The sequence below is a fragment of the Hylobates moloch genome, unplaced genomic scaffold (assembly GCF_009828535.3).
Source record: "Hylobates moloch isolate HMO894 unplaced genomic scaffold, HMol_V3 SCAFFOLD_22, whole genome shotgun sequence".
Lineage (NCBI taxonomy): Eukaryota > Metazoa > Chordata > Mammalia > Primates > Hylobatidae > Hylobates > Hylobates moloch.
The window spans coordinates 13,946,500-13,970,210 of record NW_026652297.1 but is presented as its reverse complement, the minus strand read 5'-3'; the positions used below and the strand labels follow the sequence as shown (position 1 = coordinate 13,970,210).

At 39.5% G+C, this 23,711-nt stretch overlaps 1 protein-coding gene across 2 annotated transcripts in view; it reads right to left on the bottom strand.

Moving 5' to 3' along the window:
• Window positions 1-23,711, bottom strand: part of STAG1 (STAG1 cohesin complex component) — a 415,512-nt gene that overhangs the window by 255,136 nt on the left and 136,665 nt on the right. Inside the window, exon 4 of one of the 2 annotated variants that reach the window (XM_032143857.2) lies at window positions 12,818-12,982. In XM_032143857.2, coding sequence (XP_031999748.1) covers window positions 12,818-12,982 — 165 coding nt within the window. Of the gene's footprint in view, window positions 1-12,817; window positions 12,983-23,711 lie in introns of those variants that run through there. The other variant, XM_032143858.2, reaches the window with a different exon arrangement.

Genomic DNA, 23,711 nt, shown 5'->3' with positions numbered 1-23,711 from the left:
ACTGACCTATTTGAAAGGTCAACATCTCTATTTGAAAAAAAAAAATTATCTGTTAAGTGAGAAGCAAAGTATATGTATTGGTGGTATAACAGACAAGAAATATGGCTATTGTGCAAGTTCAAATAAAACCAAAATTTTCTTTTCAACAAGATGATAACTATAAAGTAGAATTCAGGATGAAGATGCCAAATCTTTCCATTTAGGAACCACAGAGAGATAATTAAAAGAACTAAATGCAAGAAAGAAAAGCACTGTTCCTCACATAAACTCATTAAACCTTTAAAAGGTATTCTATCACTTTGAAATGACCCTAGGGTATCATCTTAACCTTTTCCTTTACATACTATCAAAGACATCATTCAATGGAGACCTCTTACATCTATCTTTGCTGAATTCAAGAGTCAGATTTCTTGGCCCTGGACCAAGAGGAAGAAAGAATATTGAAACAGCACTTCAAGAAAGGTTGGGACATGAAGCCAGAAAGAGATAGTCCTGGGTCAAAACCATCAAACTGAAGAATGGAAGGAAAGGGAGGAAGGGAAGTTGGGGATGATGATGGAGGAAGTATCTGCCTTGGGCCGAGAATTAAGTTTCACTCTGAACTGATCCTGAACCCTCTCTTTATATCTTCCCTACTACAGATCCCTACTTGCTGATATAGTTTGGCTATATCTCCACTCAAATCTCATTTTGAATTGTAATTCCCATAATCCCCATGTGTCATGGGATGGACCTGGTGGGAGGTAACTGAATCATGGGGGCAGTATCCCCTATAATGTTCTCATGACAGTGAGTCCTCATGAGATCTGATGGTTTTATAAGCATCTGGCATTTCCCCTGCTAGCACTCATTTTCTCTCCTGCTGCCCTATAAAGAGGTGCCTTCCACCATGATTGTAAGTTTCCTGAGGCTTCCCCAGCCATGCAGAACTGCGAGTCAATGAAATCTCTTTTCTTTATAAATTACACAGTCTCGGGTATTTCCTAATAGCCATGTGAGAACAAAGTAATACACTTGCCCATATATTCAACTCCCTCAATCCTCGATCTCTATCTTCTTATATTTCCCCAACTTTCTCCTGATGGTGATCACCAGAACTACAATGCCAGCAACAATGGCCACCAAGACCACTGAAATGACAACGCTAAGGTTAATTGCCAAATACTTCATGGTGGGTATAAGCAGGTGGCAATTTCTTATCCACATAGAGGTTACCAGCAGAAGGACTCTTTACACAACTGCATTCTGGGGCTGCCACAGGCCTAAGAGTAATTTATTCTTAGTCCTCCTTTCAAAATAGGTAGGGCAATGTCCACTGCAGACAGTCTTCTGAAAGGTTTTCTGCTACAACTTGGTATAGATGATGCACTGCTTGTAGTGCACAACTTTGTCTGAGTTCAAAGGCACAGACAACCTGGCAATAATAATTTGTGACAAGAGTGTTGTTATCATTGGCTCAGGTCCTCTTTTTCCAAATTGTGGGTGCTCACTAGGTTCACCCACCAACACAATGATATCTGGCTGCACTAGTGGGCCTCTAAATATCCTTTCTGCCACAGCTGGGGTTAGGAGGGCAATCAACATCCAAAAAGGTATGCTCACTAAAGTTCACCATGCTCTGGTCACTCACGCATGTTTTTTCAGAAATAAGGGATATAAACTGGAACAGTTCCTCTCAAAAGCCCAGTGCATGGGACCAGCCTGGGACCCACACTGCCCCTCACCTCACCCCAACACGTAGCACATTAACTTGTTCATGGTACATATTAGGTGAGATATGTCTGGCCTTCACCACTAGTAAGAAGCATGAGGCCCAGAATGCCCACCAGGGTCAGGCAAGAGGAATGCAAACAGCACAGGAGGATATCCAGAGGGTGCTTGGAATAAAGACCTAGAGTTGGCTGCCTCCCATTGTGCTGCCTTAGCAGCTTCTTCCTTTTTTAAATGGAAAATCCAGTTTTGAAAAACATTAAAAGGTATACTGCTAAAATTACAATAAAATATACTTTAATGATTATTAAAATATTGAGAATTTCAATTATTTCACAATCCACCAGTCCCCATGGAAAAGAACACGTATCTATGATCTTTTACATATGAGAGAAATAAACATCTATCTTGTTTAAACAACTGTTATTTTCAGTTTTCCAATTTTATCTTCAGGCAAAGACTCTAAATGTTTAGAATATTATATGATTTTAAATTTTGTACCCAATATTTTGCACTGTAACAGTCACAGCTATCAACACATTTCTCGTATCATACACTCAAGTATTAATTCTATTCAAGTACTTATATTTGTTTAGTTCCACAAAATTTTACTCCTTAAATTCATTACAGTATTTCTGTCTTTCAATGTGTTCTCCACATCTTTGTCATGAAGTTTCATGTTAATCAATAGTATATGTGTCCTCTCATCTAATGTCTCAGTATCATTTGTTTATAATTACAATCCTTAGACATTCTTTGGCCATTTTAATACTTCTTGAAACTTTCAAGCTTCTCAGTCAATGAATACTAGAAAATTATTAGAACACTTTTATCCATTCTATTAATAGCTCAGAAATGCATACAAGTCCTATTACAGTTACTATGTAACTGTCAGTTCTAACACTTACAAGTTAACAGGTGGAATTTAAATAAACCCACAGCTGCTTTCCTCTTTCCTTGGTAGAGCCATAGAGTGAAACTCAAGCCCAGCCTGAGAATTCGTCTCCATTTGATGATATGAAGCGATGTGGCATGTAACCCATCTATAATTCGGAGGCTGGAAGAAACCAATGTCACTATAAAAGTCCATAATTTTCTGTGACACTAGAAGAAAGCTTACTAACCCTAAGGGACAGAGAATGTCTGATAACAATCTCTAAGACACCTACCTCTTGCCCAATCATATTTAAATGGACAAAATTAGTTTCACCTTCAAAGTCAGTTGTCAAAAGCAAACAGAAGACCAAATTGTCTCACTAAGTATACTTAATTTATAGGCTAACAACAGTTCCTTATTCACATAAGCTGTTGTTATCACTATACTAAGACCAAAGAAAGTTTGCTTAGTGTTAATCAACAGTTTTTAATTGTACATTAATAGATCATTTGATTGGTATAAACTATTTCTTCTTCCAAGACTGGAAAGTCCATGAAGATAAGGGTCAGGTGAGCTAAATTAATATTGTAGCCCTGCGCCTAAGCCAATTAGCTTGGAATTTTTGTTGAATGAATAAACGACAGTCCAACTTTTTTTTTTTGAGACAGAATCTCACTCCCATTGCCCAGGCTGGAGTGCAATGGCACAATCACAGCTCACTGTAGCCTTGACTTCCTGGACTCAGGTGATTCTCCCAACTCAGCCTCCTGAGTAGCTGGGACTACAGACGCATGCCACCACACCTGGCTAATTTTTGTATTTTGGTTGAGACAGGGTTTTGCCATGCTGCCCAGGCTGGTCTCGAACTCCTGGCTCAAGAGATCTGCCTGCTTCAGCCTCCCAAACTACTGGGCTTACAGGACTGAGCCATCATGTCCAGCCCTATAGTCCAACTTTTATAGTTGATATCTAGGTGTACAAAATGAAAATGCCAATGGATTACAGAAATTAACAAGCTCTTACTAACTCATAACTACTAAAGCAAAAAATATCACTTAGACTATATAGCTTGAAAGTTCCAAAATTCAACATGTATTTAATGTCACAGATCTAAAAGTCAGGATGTCCAAACTACTCTCACAGCCATCCTCCAATACCTATATTCACACAAACTTTCTTTCAGTGAACACTACCAAGTCAAACAACTAGGGACCACCTTAGATTACTTCCTCTTTCTCATTTTTCATAATCATTCCAGAGCCTTAATATTTGCACAATCTGTCACTTCCTCTCCATTCTCACTGACCTTCTATAAATTTGAACTTTCTACTTTGGGAGGCCAAGGCAGGTGGATCACGAGGTCAGGAGATCGAGACCATCCTGGGTAACACGGTAAAACCCCGTCTCTACTGAAAATACAAAAAAAAATTAGCCGGGCATGGTGGCAGGCGCCTGTAGTCCCAGCTGCTTCGGAGGCTGAGGCAGAAGAATGGCGTGAACCCAGGAGGCGGAGCTTGTAGTGAGCCGAGACCGCACCACTGCACTCCAGCCTGGGCGACAGACCAAGACTCCATCTCAATCAATCAATCAATCAATCAATCAATCAATAAATAAATAAATAAATTTGAACTTTCTTCAGTTCCCTAATGGATCAGTGTTTAAAAAAAAAAAAAAAAGCCTTTGACTGGTCTGATTCCAGCCTTACTTGCCCACCAAATCATCATCTAAATTGCTCCCAGAAAGGCATTTCTAAAAATGAAAATATGAACAAGTCATTTTCTTTCTAAAATACCATCAATTTTACAAAAACTATTCAATGGTCAGAATGTAGTTTCTCTCAGCTCCATTTTTACAAGGGCATCTACTGTCCTCTATGGTCGGATAACAGATTTTATCTTTGCATTTCCTGTTTCTAAATTAAGACACGTCTTCTGCTACTGCCTACCAAACTCCTACTCCTGGTGAAGATGCTGTGAACACTGTTGAAATGGCAACAAAGGATTCTGAATATTACATAAATTTATATGATAAAGCAGTGACAGGGTTTGAGAGGACTTCCTCCAATTTTGAAAACAGTTCTACTGTGGTAAAATGCTATCAAACAGCATTGCATGCTACAGAGAAATCTTTCATGAAAGGAAGAGTCAACTGATGCAGAAACTCCACTGTTGTCTTGTTTTAGGAAACTACCACAGCCACCTGATCAGTCGGCAGCTATCAACATCAAGGCAAGACTTTCCACTAGCAAAAAGATTATGACTCACTGAAGGTTCAGATGTTCATTAGCATTTTAATAGTATTTTTAATTAACGTACGTACATTGGTTTTTTTCAGACATAATGATATTGCACACATAATACACAATAGGGTAAATATAACTTTTGTATGTACTAGGAAGCCAAAAAGTTTGTATGACTCACTGGAACCAAACCCACAATATCTCTGAAGTATACCTGTATATCATATAAACCTTTGTGGTCCTATCCTTTTTCTCCTATATTTTCAGAAAGTAATCAATATAAAAAACATGATGTTAAATAACCTTAAGTATATGTTCACACTTTATAAGTACTGTAGCATCATGTGTTACGCATCATTCTGCAATTTGCATTGGACCTTTAAAATCCATTTTTAAAATTTATTCGTACTGGTACCTAGAATTCTAGTTTACTCATTTCAAATGCAGCAAATAATTTCAGGCCAGGCATAGGGGCTCACATCTGTAGTCCCAGCACCTTGGGAGGCCAAGGCAGGCTGCTTGAGGCCAGGAGTTCAAGAACAGCTTGGCCAACATAGGGAAACCTCGTCTCTACTAAAAATACAAAAAATTTAGCCAGGCATACTGGCGCACGCCTGTAATCCCAGCTACTTAGGAGGCTGAGGCACAAGAATCACTTGAACCTGGGAGGCAGAGGTTACAGTGAGCTGGGACCATGTCACTGGCACCCCAATCTGTGCGACAGAGCGAGACTGTGTCTTAAAAAAAATTTTTTTTTCAGAGTTTAGATATGCCACAGTTTATCAATTATCCTGTTTATTATAGAAACTTGGGGTTTTTATTTTTTTGTTAGTATAAACAAAGCAATGAAAAAAAATTCATTTCTATATATGCCTTTTATAAACATGTAAAAAAAATTGTATCCAGAGGTTATATCTAAGAATTGAATTGGTTTTCTTTAATGTTATATTCTTAGTAAAGAAAAGAAGGAAAAAAGTGGTTTCCACAGTATAAACACTCATTAAATATTTACTGACTGAATGAAAACAGGACGGTAAGTCATTCAACTCTTCTTGATATTATCAAAATATTCTCCAAAGGAGAATCTGTACACAGATCTGTACTCCCACTAGTTGCTGTTCTACAACCTTACTATTAGTATGGTCAAGTCTTTTTAATTACTCAATATGATGGGTTTTTAAAATAGTATTTTATTCTGTTCCACCCAAAATTTTTATCAGATTTTTATTTTGTACTTCACTGATTTTACTTCTATCTTGAATATGCTCATTTCTGATTACTTGTTCTAATTGGTTATTAATGCCATACAGAAGGCTACTGATTTTTTAAACTTTCTATCCAGGAACGTTGCTGAACGCTCTCATTAGTTCTAACAGTCTACGGTTTCTCTTGAAATTTCAACACAATTATATCCTCTTCCAATAGGGATACTTTTGCATCTTCATCTTCAATTGCTATAGCTCTTCTTTCTTTCTTTTTTTAATGCATTGGCTAGGTGTTCCAGTACTGAACACCAGTGATAATGCTTATATCCTGCGAATACACCTAAACTTCACTGTTATTTAAAAATGACACAATCTGAGCTGTAGGTTTGGGGGAGATAACCTTTACAAGCTAAGGAAGTTCCCTCTTGTTCCTAATTATCAAAAGTTTCTGTTTATAAAAACTATTAGCTACATATTATCACATAATTTTTCTAAACATCCTATATCACTTCAGGTAAGTACAGGCTTTTTCCTCCTGTAATGAGATTACTTGGACATTATACTAAAAGATTTTCTAATATTAAACCATCTCGGTATTCCTAAGATAAAACCTCCTGGTCCTAAAGTTTTCTTAGACTCAAATATTTGGGTTTAGTTGACCTTCTTTAACCTTTCTATTTAACTTCCATTTCCACTTTTATTATTCCTTTCTTCACAGTAATGTTAGGTTTGCTGTTTTTCTTTTTTCTAGTTTCTTTTGCTTTTGCTTAGCATTAATGCCCTTAAGATAACACACCTATCCAAGTAATGCTTTAGCTGGCTCCAACATTTTCACTAACATTTCTTTCACTAATATTCACATTACAACTCTGTATATCTCCTCTTTAATACAACCTTTTTTTTTTTTTTTTTTTTTGAGACAGAGTCTCGCTGTCGCCCAGGCTGGAGTGCAGTGGTGCAATCTCGGCTCACTGCAAGCTCTGCCTCCCAGGTTCATGCCATTCTCCTGCCTCAGCCTCCTGAGTAGCTGGGACTACAGGCGCCCACCACCACACCCGGCTAATTTTTTGTATTTTTAGTAGAGAGGGGGTTTCACTGTGTTACCCAGGATGGTTTCCATCTCCTGACCTCATGATCCGCCCACCTCAGCCTCCCAAAGTGCTGGGATTACAGGCGTGAGCCACCGCGCCCAGCCAATACAAACTTTTAAAAAGCACCTTTTTATTCTCCTGCTAAGTTTTATAATGCAATTTACCAGGAGAATTTATTTTACTGTGTATTTCAACATTAACTGCATTATAAAGAAAAGGATCAGACATTCCTTGATGAAATCTTTCAAAATTTCCTTAATACTTCAGTTATACTATTTACAGCTATGTAATTATTTTCATTTATCTTGCTCACTCCTGAGAACAAACTCCAGATCAAAGGAAATTTGCCTGGAAATTTCTCCAAAATTATCTCTTCAAAAATTGTATCTAAGACCGTGATTCCTCAAAGAACTAAAGGCAGAAATACCACTTGACCCAGCAATCCCATTAACAGGTATATATCCAAAGGAATGTAAATCATTCTATTATAAACATACATGCATGTGTATGTTCATTGCAGCACTATTCATAATAGGAAAGACATAAAATCAACCCAAATGCCCAACAATAATAGACTAGAAAATGTGGTATACATGCAGCCATTAAAAGGAAAGAGATTGGGCTGGATGTGCTGGCTCAATCTTGTAATCCCAGCACTTTAGAAGGCTGAGATAGGAGGATCACTTGAGTCCAAGAGTTCAAGACCAGCCTAGGGTAACATGGCAAAACCCTGTATCTACTAAAAAAAATTAGCTGAGTATGGTGACATGTGCCTGTAGTCCCAGCTACTTGGGAGGCTGAAGCAGGAGAATGGTGTGAACCCAGGAGACGGAGCTTGCAGTGAGCCAAGATTGCGCTACTGCACTCCAGCCTAAGCGACAGAGCGAGACTGTCTCAATAAATAAATAAATAAATAAATAAATCCTTCATCTCTTTTCTTCCCTCTGATCTCTTCCCTTGGTATATTCTGGAACCCTTCAATCCATACCAAAGTCTTTAAATGGCTCTTTCATGTTTTCTTACCTCCTTATTTCTCTGGGCTACGTTCTATCTGAGTCTAATAGATGCCAATACTTGAATTCTCCCTCTCATGGCACCTAAAGCAGTGTTTTTCCTCAGTAACATAATGTACTGTTTTACTTTCAGAATCTACTTTCAATTTTCGAGACTGCTCCTGTTTCATATCTTGTTTCATCTGTTCCTTATTTTATATAAGACAGAATTTCTTCTTTCATCCCTCTAGCATCTTCAACATACCTATTTATTATTATTTATCCCTCCTCTCTTATCTTTCTCTCATTACCTCCACGGCAGAACCAGATCACATAAAAGACAAGAGTGGGAATTTTCAGACTCTTCCCTAAGACAACATTGGGAATTTTCACAGACCCAGTCACCAACCAAATGAACAGACATTTCAATTCAGGTGTCAGTTATAAGAATTATGTCCATCTTCTCACTTTCCTAGGCTTTTGATTTCCTGTGATATTTTAATATAAATTGCCATGCAAACTACTACCCTTCTAAATATTAATAAATACATGGACAATAAGCACAAACTGGGCGTCTCAAGGGTAACTTGAGATACATGATTACCCTAAACATAAGCCTATGCAGTAGTTATTGGCACTTTCCTTCAGCCTGCTTTATAAACGGGGAGATTCACATTAGGCCTTGGCTTCATGTAATAAGCCCGATTCGATTCTCCTATTCTTCATGAAGCACTTTAACACTCAACAACCAAACTCCTGGCTATAAGTATATGCTTCTCTGCCCTAAACCCAATCCTGTTCATCACTTTGTAGTTTTCTTCCATATAAACCACAGAAATACCTACTTTGTTTCTAAATCACTGATGTCTGCTTGTATTATCTTGCTCTTTATTTTTTATTTTTCAGATGGAGTCTCATTCTGTCACCCAGGCTGGCATGTAGTGGCACAATATTGGCTCACTGCAACCTCCACCTCCCGGGTTCAAGCAAGTCTCCTGCCTCAGCCTCCTGAGTAGCTGGGATTACAGGCTTGCGCAACCATGCCCAGCTAATTTTTTTGTATTTTTAGTAGAGACGGGGTTTCACCATATTGGCCAGGCTGGTCTCAAACTCCTGACCTTCTGATCTGCCCGCCTGGGCCTCCCAAAGTGCTGGGATTACAGGTGTGAGCAACCACGCACAGCTGTGCCCGTTATTTTTTCTTGTTGTTTTTTTTTTTGTTATTGTTGTTGTTTTTGAGACGAAGTCTCGCTCTGTCGCCAAGGCTGGAGTACAGTGGCGCAATGTTGGCTCACTGTGACCTCCGCCTCCTGAGTTCAAGCAGTTCTCCCGCTTCAGCCTCCTGAGTAGCTGGGATTACAGGAGCACACCACCACATGCAGCTAATTTTTGTATTTTTAGTAGAGACAGTGTTTCACCATGTTGGCCAGACTGGTCTCAAACTCCTGACCTCAAGTGATCCACCTGCCTCAGCCTCCCAAAGTGCTGAGATTACAGACATGAGCCACCACACCCAGCCTAAAGAAGTACTATTTTTAATACAATAAAACTGGAAACAGTTCAAATAAAATCTAGTTAAATAAACCATGACCCAACTATTTTAGGAAGTACTACAAAAATAATAAAAATCAGAAGATAAATTCATAGAAAAAAATGTGCCCAACAGACTGCCACATAAAAAAATTACAAAAGTTTATAAATTATTTTAAATATAGCCAGTAAAAAAATATTAATAATTAAGATTACAGTAAAGTAAAAATAACATGAAGCAGATTTTAAGAGAGAAACAGTAAGAAGTTGAAAGGTGGGTTAAAACCAAATTATGGAAGGTACCAGAGTCCTGACTACTGATCATTATCTTTCAGAAAATGAGAAACAAAAAGTTTCAGCTGAAGACAGCTGGGAGCGGTGGCTCATGCCTGTAATCCCAGCACTTTGGGAGGGTGAGGTGGGCAGATCACTTGAGGTCAGGAGTTTGAGAGCAGCCTGGCCAACATGGTGAAAGCCCATCTCTACTAAAAATACAAAACAAACAAATAAACAACAAACAAACAAAAAAATTAGCCAGACATGGTGGCAGGCACCTGTAACCCCAGCTACTCGGGAGGCTGAGGCAGGAGAATCACTTGAACCTGTGGGGCAGAAGTTGCAGTGAGCTGAGATCATCCACTGTACTTCAGCCTGGCTGATAGAGACTCATTCTCCAAAAAAAAAAAAAAGTTTCAGCAGAAGAGACACAGCATAAGAGTGTAATTAGAAAAGAGTAATATGGATGAAGAGTAGAATACCATGAATTAAAACTGAAAACACTTCTATTGGTCAATGTTTTATTTCAAATATAGATGATGATAAGTTTGTTAATATTAAAAATAAGGACTGGCATTATGCTTTAATACAATATGCATGAAAATTATTTTTACATAAATATCTGATAAAATAAAGGCTTACATTTAAAAAAAAGGAAGCAAGGCCGGGCGCAGTGGCTCATGTCTATAATCCCAGCACTTTGGGAGACCGAGGTAGGTGGATCACGAGGTCAGAAGATTGAGACCATCCTGGCCAACGTGGTAAAACCCTGTCTTTACTAAAAATACAAAAATTAGCTGGGCATGGTGGTGTGCACCTGTAGTCCCAGCTACTTGGGAATTTGAGGCAGGAGAATTGCTTGAACCTGAGAGGCGGAGGTTGCAGTGAGCCGGGATCACGCCACTGCACTCCAGCCCGGCGATAGAGAGACACTCCATCTCAAACAAAAAAAGAAAAAAAGAGAGAGAAGCAAAATATCTGAAATGCAATTATGAAAATTTTACATAAAAATACATTTCTGTCATTTTTCTGCTTGTATTTCTACCTAAAGGTGGGAAGCAATAGAAAAGGTCTTTAAAATTAATGCTTCCGTAGCTTAACAATTCTTCTGTTAAAGTATAATTAGGCCAGGCATGGTGACTCAGGCCTGTAATCCCAGCACTTTGGAAGGCAGAGGTGGGTGCATCACTTGAGGTCAGGAGTTTCAGACCAGCCTGGCCAACATGGTGAAACTCCATCTCTACTAAAAATACAAAAATTAGCTGGGAGTGCTGGCACACACCTGTAATCGCAGCTATTCAGGAGGCTGAGGCACAAGAATCCCTTGAACCCGGGAGGTGGAGGTTGCAGTGAGACAAGATGGTGCCACTGCACTCCAACCTGGGCAACGGAGCAAGACTCTGTCTCAAAAACAAAAGTATAATGAATAAATTATCAAGCTTAATGGCAAAAGGTCACAAATCTATTTTTATATTAAACTTATATAATTTAAATATTGTCATCCATTGCTTTGGGTAACTGGAACTTCAATACATGTTTCACCATTTAGCATCATCCCACTATTCCACCTCCTTCTCTGCCCACACAAATTCCAAGACTCTTGAACACAACACATCAATCTGGTAACATACATAAAAAGAAAGAAACACTAAACACCCTTAAGGGCTTCAAAAAGAAATATAGGTAAAAAAAATAATAGAAAGTATACTAATGAAAAGTTGTCTGTTTTAGTTCTAATAGTAATTCCGTTTCACAATTACCTAATTTTTTTTTTTTTTTTTTTTTTTTGAGATGGAGTCTGGCTCTGTACCCCAGGCTGGAGTGCAGTGGCACAATCTCGGCTCACTGCAACCTCCACCTCCTGTGTTCAAGCAATTCTCCTGTACACTTCTCATGAAAGGTGAAACAGTACAATTTACGGGAGAGAAACATAGTATTTATATATTTCACAGTTTAAAAATATCCTTTAGCCAAATAATTCCACCTCTAGCATTTAAAAATTTTTAAAAATGCAGAGACAAACATAAATAATAAACATTCAATGACAGTGATAAAAAGATACACACTAAAGAAAAATAATTATGGCTTATCCTTATAATACATTAGTGAGAATGGTGCTCCTGCAGAATACTTAGTATTTACAGACTAAATGAGAAGAGATAAAAGAGTAAGAAAGTTATGGCCAGACATGGTGGCTCACACTTGTAATCCCAGCACTTTGGGAGGCCAAGGCAGGTGGATCACGAGGTCAGGAGATCGAGATCATCCTGGGTAACACGGTGAAACCCCATCTCTACTAAAAAAAATACAAAAACTTAGCCAGGCATGGTAGCAGGCACCTGTAGTCCCAGCTACTCGGGAGGCTGAGACAGGCGAATGGCGTGAACTCGGGAGGCGGAGCTTGAAGTGAGCCGAGATCACGCCACTGCACTCCAGGCCGGGCAGCACAGCCAGACTCTGTCTCAAAAAAAAAAAAAAAAAAAAAAAAAAAGAAAGAAAGAAAGTTACAAATAATGTAGTTCTGGTTATTCCTAATTCACTACTTCAGAATTCATTTTTATATCCTTTCTTCTTTCAAATACTCTGAAAGACACATGTGTTACTTATACTAAATCAGATTCCAAAAAAAAAAATATGAAGACAACAAAAATTCTCTTGGGCAGCTTCTAGTAGACCTTTTTACTTAGAACAATTTAAACAAAAGTACATCTTACTATTAAACAGCCATTCCTGACACTCTTTGCAAAACAAAGCAAAATAAAAACCTTTCAGGATAAACTGAAAGGTTGCTTACATAATCAACAGAAGTATATAAAGTACCAATATATACACTAACTGATTCCACCCAAGTTATTAACTGTATTGCTTTATACATGAAATAAAAACTTAAAATTTACCTGCATTGCACTTTTCCCCAGTTTCACCACCTCAAATAATGTGACAGGCTCCCCTTCCCCATTCTGTTGAGGGTGTCCATTAGCTCTTCCACGGCCTGCTCCTCTAATTCCAGCTTCAATTCTGCTCTTCTCACCTGGAGATTTTCGAGGTTTCTTATTTGTAGACTGAAAAAAAGATAAAAAAAAGATTCCATTCGATTTATGTTTACTTTGCTTTACATAAAATGATCACTACTATAGAAGAAATACAATCCCTAACCAAAAGAAACTTTAAAATTTCTTCTCAGTGAGTCAAAAAAGCGCAAAGAGCAAAACATAAGTTTATATATAAAAGGTATGAAGGTAACTTTCTTTTGTTTTTTGAGACAGAGTCTTGCTCTGTAGCCCAGGATGGAGTGCAGTGGCACTCTCTTAGCTCACTGCAGCATCCTCCTCCCAGGTTCAAGCGATTCTCCTGCCTCAGCCTCCCAAGTAGCTGAGATTACAGACCCCACCATCACGCCCAGTTAATTTTTGTATTTTCAATAGAGAAGGAGTTTCACCATGTTGACCAGGCTGGTCTCGTACTCCCGACCTCAAATGATTCGCCTACCTTGGCCTTAAAAAATGCTGGAATTAAGAGCATGGGCCACCACACCTAGATGATGTTTTAAAAATTGCTTTAGTGTGTTGTACAATAATAATGCCAATGTTGAATATTTTAACCTTGCCTCTTCTTGACATTTCCTTCTGCATACATTCACTGATACTCTCCTACTTCCTCAGAAATCTTGTACAGAAAACATTTCTGGGAAATGCCATATATTCAACTTCTACCTCTACTGAAATGCTCAAGTATTTCTTAGTCATGCAACAAATATGCTGAACAATCTGGAACTATTTCAGGTACTGGCAATACAGCAATAAACAAAACAGACAAACATTCTTGCCCTGATGGAGTTTACATTCTTTAATTAACATAGCATCCCCTCCCCCCAACTTTATTTTAAAAAGTTAATACTTGCTATAATCTTATCTCTATGTCACCTTTAGGGCCAAGGATCATTTGAAAAAATTGTTGGCAGTCACTGTATCTATTCCTGTTAATTTCATTCATTCATTCATTCATTCATTCATTCATTCATTCATTCACATACAAACTCATTCTACAGTTGCTACTTCACCAAACTCACCAGTGACACCAACGTTGCTAAACGCAACAGACATTTCTTGAAACTCTCTTAACAGACATGACTTTTTTCCTTTCCTTTCAGTTATCTTTCCCCTCCCTGTATTTCTTACCTGTTAGTATTACCTACAGGTCTCCCCTAAGTATCTTTTCTTCTCAATCCTTATGCTCTCTACTGAGTAATTTAATTCATTCCCATTACATGCCTGTTTCACTTATCAATTTATGGTCTCTCATCTCCAATGAGATAAGTGTCTCCAATGAGAGACAATAAATTGAAATAAATTTGCCCTGCTTTTTGACACTGAAGCTGGACCCTGTAAACATTTATCTTTTGCCATCTGCTGCAGTATTAGGCTTTGTAAAAGGAAGGTACTAGAGGAACACTACAAGGCATAGCTTGGAGGGGCTTCTTTTCCTTATTATAGTACCTGTTCCCTGCATTTGCTTTTACTGTGTTTCTGACAGTATAGTCCTCTTTTCACTTCTGTTGGTAGTTAATGGCCCTCTAACCATTTCTATGTGTGGATTAATATATAGAGTTTGCTGCTTAATTTTTAAATAAACTTTTTTTAGAACTTTCAGATTTACAAAAAAAAAAGTTGAAGATAGTACAGAAAATTCCTAAATACTTTACATATAGTTATTCCTATAATTAACATCTTACATTAGTATGGTACATTTGTTACAATAAACCAATACTGATACACTAACAAAAGCCCATACCTTCTTTGAATTTTTTTTTTTTTTTTTTTGAGAAGGAGTCTCGCCGTTGCCCTGGCTGGAGTGCAGTGACACAATCTCGACTCACTGCAACCTCCGCGGTTCAAGTGAGTGATTCTCCTGCCTCAGCCTCAGGAAAATCACCCAAGTTCAAGTGATTCTCCTGCCTCAGCCTCTAGAGTAGCTATGATCATAGGCGCCTGTCATCACAGCCAGCTCATTTTTGTACTTTTAGTACAGACAAGGTTTCGCCATGTTGGCCATGCTGGTCTTGAACTCCTGACCTCAAGTGATCCACCCATCTCGCCTCCCAAACTGCTACAATGACAGGCATCAGCCACCAAGAGCGGCCTGATTTTTCTTACTTCTTGCCTAATGACCTTCTGGTCTAGGAGTCCATCCAGGATACCATATTACATTCAGTCACCATGTCTTCCTAAGCTCCTTTTGGCTGTGACAGTTTCTCAGATTCTCCTGGTTTTTGATGACCACCAGTATTTGAGAAATATGACCATCAGTATCTGAGAAATACTGATCAGGCATTTTCTAATAGGTTCCTCACTGGAATTTGTCTGATGTTTCTGTCATAACTAGACAAGGGATTATGGGATTTGAGAAGAAAGGAGAGGTAACATGCCTTTTTTTTTTCAGACGAAGTTAACTTGTTGCCCAGGCTAACGTGCAATGGCGCGATCTCAGCTCACTACAACCTCCATCTCCTGGGTTCAAGTGATTCTCCTGCCTCAGCCTCCCGAGTAGCTGAAACTACAGGTGTGTGCCACCACCTCAGCTAACTTTTTTTTTGTATTTTTAGTAGAGATGTGGTTTCACTGTGTTAGGCAGGATGGTCTCTATCTCCTGACCTCGTGATCCACCCACCTCAGCCTCCCAAAGTGCTGGGATTATAGGCTTGGGCCACCATGCCCAGCTGGTAACATGCCATTTTTATCACCTCATATCAAGAGTACATACTATCAACATAATTAATCAATGTTGATGTTGACCTAAATCACTTGGCTGACGTAGTGTTTTGTCAGGTTTCACCTCCGTACTTTTCTTACTCTTTCCATAGTGTACCCTTCAGAAGAAAGTCACTAGGTATAGCCCACATTTAAGGGGTAGGAAGTTCCACTCTACTTCCTTGAGGAGGTATTTACACAAATTATAATTCTCTCACATGGAAGATTTGTCTATTCTCAACCATTTATTTATTCAATCATTTATATCAGTATACACTCATCATTTATTTTATACTTGGGGTTCTAATTCAATACTGTTTTGTTTTGTTTTGTTTTTGGAGACAGCTTCTCTCTTTGTTGCCCAGGCTGGAGTGCAGTGGTGCGATCTTTGCTCACTGCAACCTCTGCCTCCTGGGTTCAAGCGATTCTTCTGCCTCAGCCTCCTGAGTAGCTGGGATTACAGGTATGTGCCACCACACCCAACTAATTTTTGTATATTTAGTAGAGATGGGGTTTCACCATGTTGGCCAGGCTGGTCTTGAACTCCTGATCTCAAGTGATCCACCCACCTCTGTCCCCCAAAGTGCTAGGATTACAGGCGTGAGCCACCGTGTCCGACGTAATTCAATACTATTTTACTTTGTTGCTCAAATTGTTTCAGCTTTGGCCAATGGGAGCTCTTTTAGTTAGCTCCCAAGTCCTTATGACATAATCACATCACTCTGTGTGGTTTTTCATTTCTTTTTTAGCACTTGGCTACTTATTGGCACAAGATGCTCCAGGTTCACCTTGTATATCCTTGCCCCAGTTCTAGAATCAACCAATACAAGAAAGAGACTGGGTTCCTTTTATTGGAAAACGGTATCAGAGAATAAGAATTGCACACTGGTTGGCCGGGCACAATGGCTCATGCCTGTAATCCCAGCACTTTGGGAGGCCAAGGCGGGCAGATCACCTGACGTAAGGAGTTCTAGACCAGCCTGGCCAACATGGCAAAACCCCGTCTCTACTACAAATACAAAAACTATCCAGGTGTGGTGGCGCATGCCTGTAATCCCAGCTACTCGGGAGGCTGAGGTGGGAGAATTGCTTGAACCTAGGAGGCAGAGAGAGGTTGCAGTGAGCTGAAATTGCACCATTGTACTCCAGCCTGGACAACAGAGCAAGACTCCATCTCAAAAAAAAAAAGAACTGCACACTGGTAATACCAGCACACGGGTAGACAAGGTGGGCAGGATGACTTGATCCCAGGAGTTCCAGACCAGCCTGAGCAACATGGCAAAAGCCCACCTCTACAAAGTTAGCTAGGGCAGTAGTGTGTGCCTGTAGTCCCAGCTGCTCGGCAGGCTGAAGTGGGAGAATCGATTGAGCCGGGGAGGTCGAGTCTCCAGTGAGCCGTGATTATAGCACCGTACTCCTGGATGACAGCGAGACCTTATCTCAAAAAAAAAAAAAAGAACTGCACACTATGTTTTGCTCGTTGCTACTAGAGTACCTTTGCTTCTAGGTTCTTATGTGGACAAAACATAAAATACACCTCCCATATGTTACACGTAACAAAGTCACTCTTTGAGCGAGTATCGGTAGCTCAGGCAGTTGAAGGAGCGGCAGTGAACAGGCAGCCCAGCTCACTAAGGCTCTCTGTGCACCATGGCGCACTAGCACCCAGTATGTACTCTCCCCACTGCAATGATGCCCAAGAGGAAAGTCAGCTAAGCAGAAGTGGAAGTCGAAGTGAAGAGTCAAAGAGGAGACAGGCATGGTTGTCAGCTAAACCTGCTCCTGAAAAGTGGAAATGAAGTCAAAAAAAGGCAGCAGGAAAGTATAAACACAGGGCCAGGTACAGTGGCTCACACCTGTAATGCCAGCACTCTAAGAGGTCAAAGCAGGCAGATCACTTGAGCCCAGGAGTTCAAGTCCAGCCTGGGAAACATGGCAAAACCCTGTCTAGACAAAAAATTACAAAAATTAGCTTTTATATATACACATATATGTATATATACATATATAGAAATAGATATGTATATATACACATATAGAAATAGATATGTATATATACACATATAGAAATAGATATGTATATATACACATATAGAAATAGATATGTATATATACACATATAGAAATAGATATGTATATATACACATATAGACACATATAGAATAGTATGTATATATACATATAATAAGTTAATATAGAATATATATTTTGTATATATATATTGTATATAATATATTTATATAATAATTTTATATAAATGTGTGTATATATAAATATATATACACACATATATATACATGTAAAGGATATAAAGAAAAGGGAAAAGGGGAGCAAAGAGAAAAGAGGCTGATGCCGCTAACCAAAAAACTATAGATTTACCTGCAGAAAATGGACAAAGCAAAACCAAGAAGAGTCCAGCTTCCGGTGAAGCCGGAGAAAAAGAAGCCAAGTCTGATTAATATAATATACTATTAGCAGTGGTCCTTCTATTCTAGTAGAATCCAGAGGAATATTTTTATCAACTATTGTATAAATGCAAGTTTTTTACTAGATCTAGAAACATTTTTAAGAAGAAGGGAATCCCACCCACAACCCATTTTTAAAGTGTAAATGCTTTTTGTTTTTAAGAGATGAAATCATTCACTGGTTATTTTTTGGTACAACCAGAAAATAGTGTGGGATACTGAATTGTCAGAGGCTTTGACTGTCTTGGGTGTCAGCTTAGCATTCCATAGATGGGGGTTAGTTTTCATATCCTAAAATACAAAGCATATAAAATGGCAACATGGAGTTATAGTCCTGAATTAAAAAAAAAAATTTTGCATTTTAACGTCTTGGATATCTTAAATTATTTCTATTCCATGTTTCTTAATAGCACAATTTTCTTCCCCTTTTTTTTCTTTTTTTGAGACGGAGTCTCGTCTGTCGCCCAGGCTGGAGTACAGTGGTGCAATCTCAGCTCACTGCAACCTCCGCCTCCCAGGTTCAAGCGATTCTCCTGCCTCAGCCTCCCGAATAGCTGGGACTACAGGTGCCCACCACCACTCCCAGTTAATCTTTGTATTCTTAGTAGAGATGGGATTTCACCATATTGGCCAGGCTGGTCTCAAATTCCTGACCTTGTGATCCACCCACCTTAGCCTCCCAAAGTGCTGGGATTACAGGCGTGAGCCACTGCACCTGGCCTTTAGCAGGATTTTCTAAAAAACAAAAACAAAAAAAACAAAACTCCTTGATCATGGCTCTCCCTGTCAGAATTGTGTGCAATCTAACATCTTTGGTTGTGGTATTCCTGTTTTCCCAGTAACTTTGTTAATGTGCTGTGAAAGACTGAAAATTTGAGTATGCTGTGTATATGCTTTTAAATGAATTGCAGAAGTGTATTTAACAGCTTATCAACATGTGAAGATATTGGTACTTGATAGCCTCAAGGAAAATTTGCCTCCAAATTTTAAGCTGGAAAGTCACTGGAATAACTTTAAAAAAGAATTACAAACTTTTTTTTTTCTTTTTTTTTTTTTTTGAGACAGAGTCTCACTGTCGCCCAGGCTGGAGTGCGGTGGCACAATCTCGGCTCACTGCAGGCTCCGCCCCCCCCCCCGGGGTTCACGCCATTCTCCTGCCTCAGCCTCCCGAGTAGCTGAGACTACAGGCGCCCGCCACCTCGCCCGGCTAATTTTTTTTGTATTTTTAGTAGAGACTGGGTTTCACCATGTTAGCCAGGATGGTCTCGATCTCCTGACCTCGTGAAAACTTGTTTTTAGGTTTTCAGTATGTATGTTAAGAATTGCACACAAACTGAAATGTCTGTGTACTAATCCCCAACATAACCAACAAAATCTCAATTATGAAAGAAAAAAGCACATTCACTCTCTGTTCTGTGAAGTTCTAAGGGTTTTGACAAATGCTTGGTGTTGTGTATGCACAATTAACATGGAGAATAGTTTACTTTAAAAATCCTGTGTATTGCCCATTCAACCCTTTCTCTTCTCCTTCTCAGGAAACCACTAGTTTTTACTTTTTTAATCATCATCATAGTTTCCTTTTTTCCGCATATTAATATATGGGTTGAGTGCCCCTTATCTGAAATGTTTGGAACAAGAAGTGTGTCAGACTTCCAGTTTTTTCAAATTTTAGAATATTTGCACATACATAATGAGACATCTTGGGGATGAAACTCAAGTCTAAACATGAAACTCGTTTGTTTCATATATACCTTACACACATAGCCTGAAAGGAATTTTACATAATTTTTTTTTTCTTTGAGACAGAGTTTCGCTCTTGTCCCCAAGGCTGGATTGCAACGGCACAATCTAGGCTCACTGCAACCTCCACCTCCTGGGTTCGAGCGATTCTCCTGCCTCAGACTCCCAAGTAGCTGGGATTAAAAGCATGCGCCACCATGCCAGGCTAATTTTGTGTTTTTAGTAGAGATGAGGTTTCTCCATGTTGGTCAGGCTGGTCTCGAACTCCCGACCTCAGGTGATCCACCCACCTCAGCCTCCCGAAGTGCTGGGATTACAGGTGTAAGCCACCGCGCCTGACCATAATATTTTTAATAATTTTGTGCATGAAACAAAGTTTTGACCTTTTTACTTTTTCTTTTTTTTTTTGAGACACAGTCTTACTCTGTCACCCAGGCTGGAGTAGAGTGGCACGATCACAGCTCACTGCAACCTCCCCTTACAAGCTTAAGCAATCCTCCAGCCTAAGCCACCTAAGTAGCTGGGACTATAAGCACTAGCCAGCACACCCAGCTTTTTTTTTTTTTTTTTTTTTTTTTGGTAGAGACAGGTTTTGTCATGTTGCCCAGGCTGGTCTCGAACTCCTAAGCTCAAGATATCTGCCTGCCTCGCCTCTCAAAATGCTGGGATTACAGGGGTAAGCCACTGCATCTCGCCTTGATCTTGGTTTTAACTGTGACCCGTCACATAAGGTTATGTGTGGAATTTTTTTTTTTTGTAGACGGAGTCTCGCTCTTTCACCCAGGCCGAAGCGCAGTGGCACGATCTCGGCTCACCGCAAGCTCCGCCTCCCGGGTTCACGCCATTCTCCTGCCTCAGCCTCCCGAGTAGCTAGGACTACAGGTGCCCACCACCACACCCAGCTAATTTTTGTATTTTTAGTAGAGACGGGGTTTCACCATGTTACCCAGGATGGTCTCGATCTCCTGACCTCGTGATCTGCCCGCCTCAGCCTCCCAAAGTGCTGGGATTACAGGCATGAGCTACTGTGCCCGGTCTATGTGTGGAATTTTTTATGTGGCTATATGTTGAGATTCAGAAAGTTTCGAACTTCAGAGCATTTCAGATTTCAGATTTTTCGATTAGTGTTGCTCAACTTGTAACTGGAGTCTAACAACATGTAGGCCTTTCAGACTAACATCTTTCACTTTAATAATATGCAATTAAGATCCATGTCTGGCTGGGCACGGTGGCTCACGCCTCTAATCCCCCCATACATTGAGAGCACGAGATGGAAGGATTGCTGAGGCCAAGAGTTCAAGACCAGCCTGGGAAACAAAGCAAGACCCCTTCTCTAAAAAAAAATAAAAAATAAAAAAATTTATCAATTAACAAGAAATAAAAAGAAAAAAGAAAAACTATCTAAAGATAAAGGATTAAAAAAAAAAAAAAAAGAACAAAAAAGTTAGCTGGACATGGTGGCATGTGCCTGTAGCTCCAGCTATGCAGGAGGATGGCTTGAGCCTAGGAGCCTGAGGCTGCACTGAGCCATGAACGTTCCACTGCACTCCCTCCAGCCTGAACAACAGAGCAAGACCCTGTCTTAAAACAAACAAAAACATTCATCCATGTCTTTTAGGGGCCAAATAGGTCATTCAAAAAAACTGTTGAATAGCATTCCATTCTATAGATGTATCACATTTTGTTAGCCATTTACCAAATAATGGGCATCTGGGTCACCACTATTAGGCAATTACAAATAAAAAACATTCACAAGCAGGTTTTCCTGTGTACTTAATTTTTAAAATCAGCTATGTATATACCTAGGGGTACAACTGCTGGAACTTTGAGTAAGACTATGTTTAGCTTTGTATGAAATTGCCAAACTGTCTTTCAAAGTGGCTGTACCATTTTGCATTTCTACCAGCAAGAAACGAAAGTTTCTGGGCCGGGAGCAGTGGCTCACACCTGTAATCCCTGTACTTTGGGAGGCCGAGGCAGGCGGATCACGAGGTCAGGAGATTGAGACCATCCTGGCTAACAAAGTGAAACTCCGTCCCTTACTAAAAATACAAAAAAAATTAGCCGGCTGTGGTGGTGGGTGCCTGTAGTCCCAGCTACTCGGGAGGCTGACGCTGGAGAATGGCGTGAACCCAGGAGGCGGAGCTTGCAGTGAGCCACGATCATGCCACTGCACTCCAGCCTGGGCAACAGAGTGAGACTCCATCTCCAAAAAAAAAAAAAAAGAAATCAGAGTTTCTGTTGCATCACATACCTCCCAGGAAACTGATATTGTCAGATTTTTAAATTTCAGCCATTCTAATAGGTATGTAGTAGGATCTCATTGTTGTCTCGATTTGCAGTTCCCAAATGACAAATGATTTGAAGCCTTTAAATAGTTAACAATTATTTTTTTAAGACAGAGTCTTACTCTGTCACCCAGACTAGAATGTAATGATGCAATCTCAGCTCACTGCAACCTCTGCCTCCCAGGTTCAGGTGATTCTCGTGCCTCAGGCTCCCAAGGAGATGGGATTACAGGTGTGTGCCACCACACCCAGGTAATTTTTTTATTTTTAGTAGAGATGGGGTTTCACCATTTTGGCCAGGCTGGTCTCAAACTCCTGGACTCAAGTGATCGGCCCCGCCTTGGCTTCCCAAAGTGTTAGGATTATAGGTGTGCACCACTGTGCCCGGCCAATTAATTCTTTACATTAAGTTTTCTCCATTTGAATTATTGGCAATGATTCTCTCACCAGACTGGACCCAGACTGATTCTTCATATGTGCACTGTCCAACATGGTAACCACTATCCCCAAACATGGCTTTCAAAGAACTTATACTGGCTGGGCGTCGTGGCTCATGCCTGTAATCTCAGCACTTTGGGAGGCTGATGCGGATGGATTAGCTGAGGTCAGGAGTTTGAGACCGGCCTGGCCAACACGGTGAAACCCCGTCTCCACTAAAAATACAAAAAATGAGCCAGGCATGGTGGTATGTGCCTGTAGTCCTAGCTACTCAGGAGGCTAAGGCAGGAGAATTGCTTGAACCCGGGAGGTGGAGGTTGCAGCGAGCCAAGACTGTGTCACTGCACTCCAGCGTGGGCAACAGAGAAAGACTCTGCCTCAAAAAATAAACAAATAAAATAAAAAAGAACTTATATTATTTAAGATGTATTTTCAACATCCTAATACAATCTTGTCAACTGGTAGTGATGAAGGAACACTAGTGCTTCATATCCCATAAACAACAGTACAAGTGAAATATCTATGGTCCATAGGGTTATTAATACAGAAATTAGAGTTCATTACTGCAGGTAATTCAAGGGACACAGTGATTTTAAAATCTTTTAATGAGTATGTGTAGGAAAGCAAACCTGAAATACCTGAAAGAAAGCCTGCAGCAACACAGTAAGTAATGAATTTCATGGAAAATATGTTACATATACATAGGAAGTCATTAACCTTCACTGTTCCTATACAAAAATGATGCAATCTAATCTCAGAATTTACAGCAATCTTTAGGACGACTGTGTACTATTCCATTTAAATGTGTATCTACATTTTTAGTAAAGTGTTTTAAATACACAAATTAGCCCTGCTGTGTAGGAAAATAACTTATCCCAAATACCCTATTCCAAAGCTCTAGAATAGGTTAAGTTGCAGTATGAATGTGCAATGACTTTCCTAGAAGTTTTAAGAAACAAAGATACAAAAACATTCTTTAACCTTTGTGCCTTATCTGGCATAATGAGCTGTGAATGTTAAATAATCCACACCGTACCACAAATAATATACATTAACTTTTTTTGGGATTGCATAATGCAAGAATTTTATACATACACAATTAAAAGATAAAGA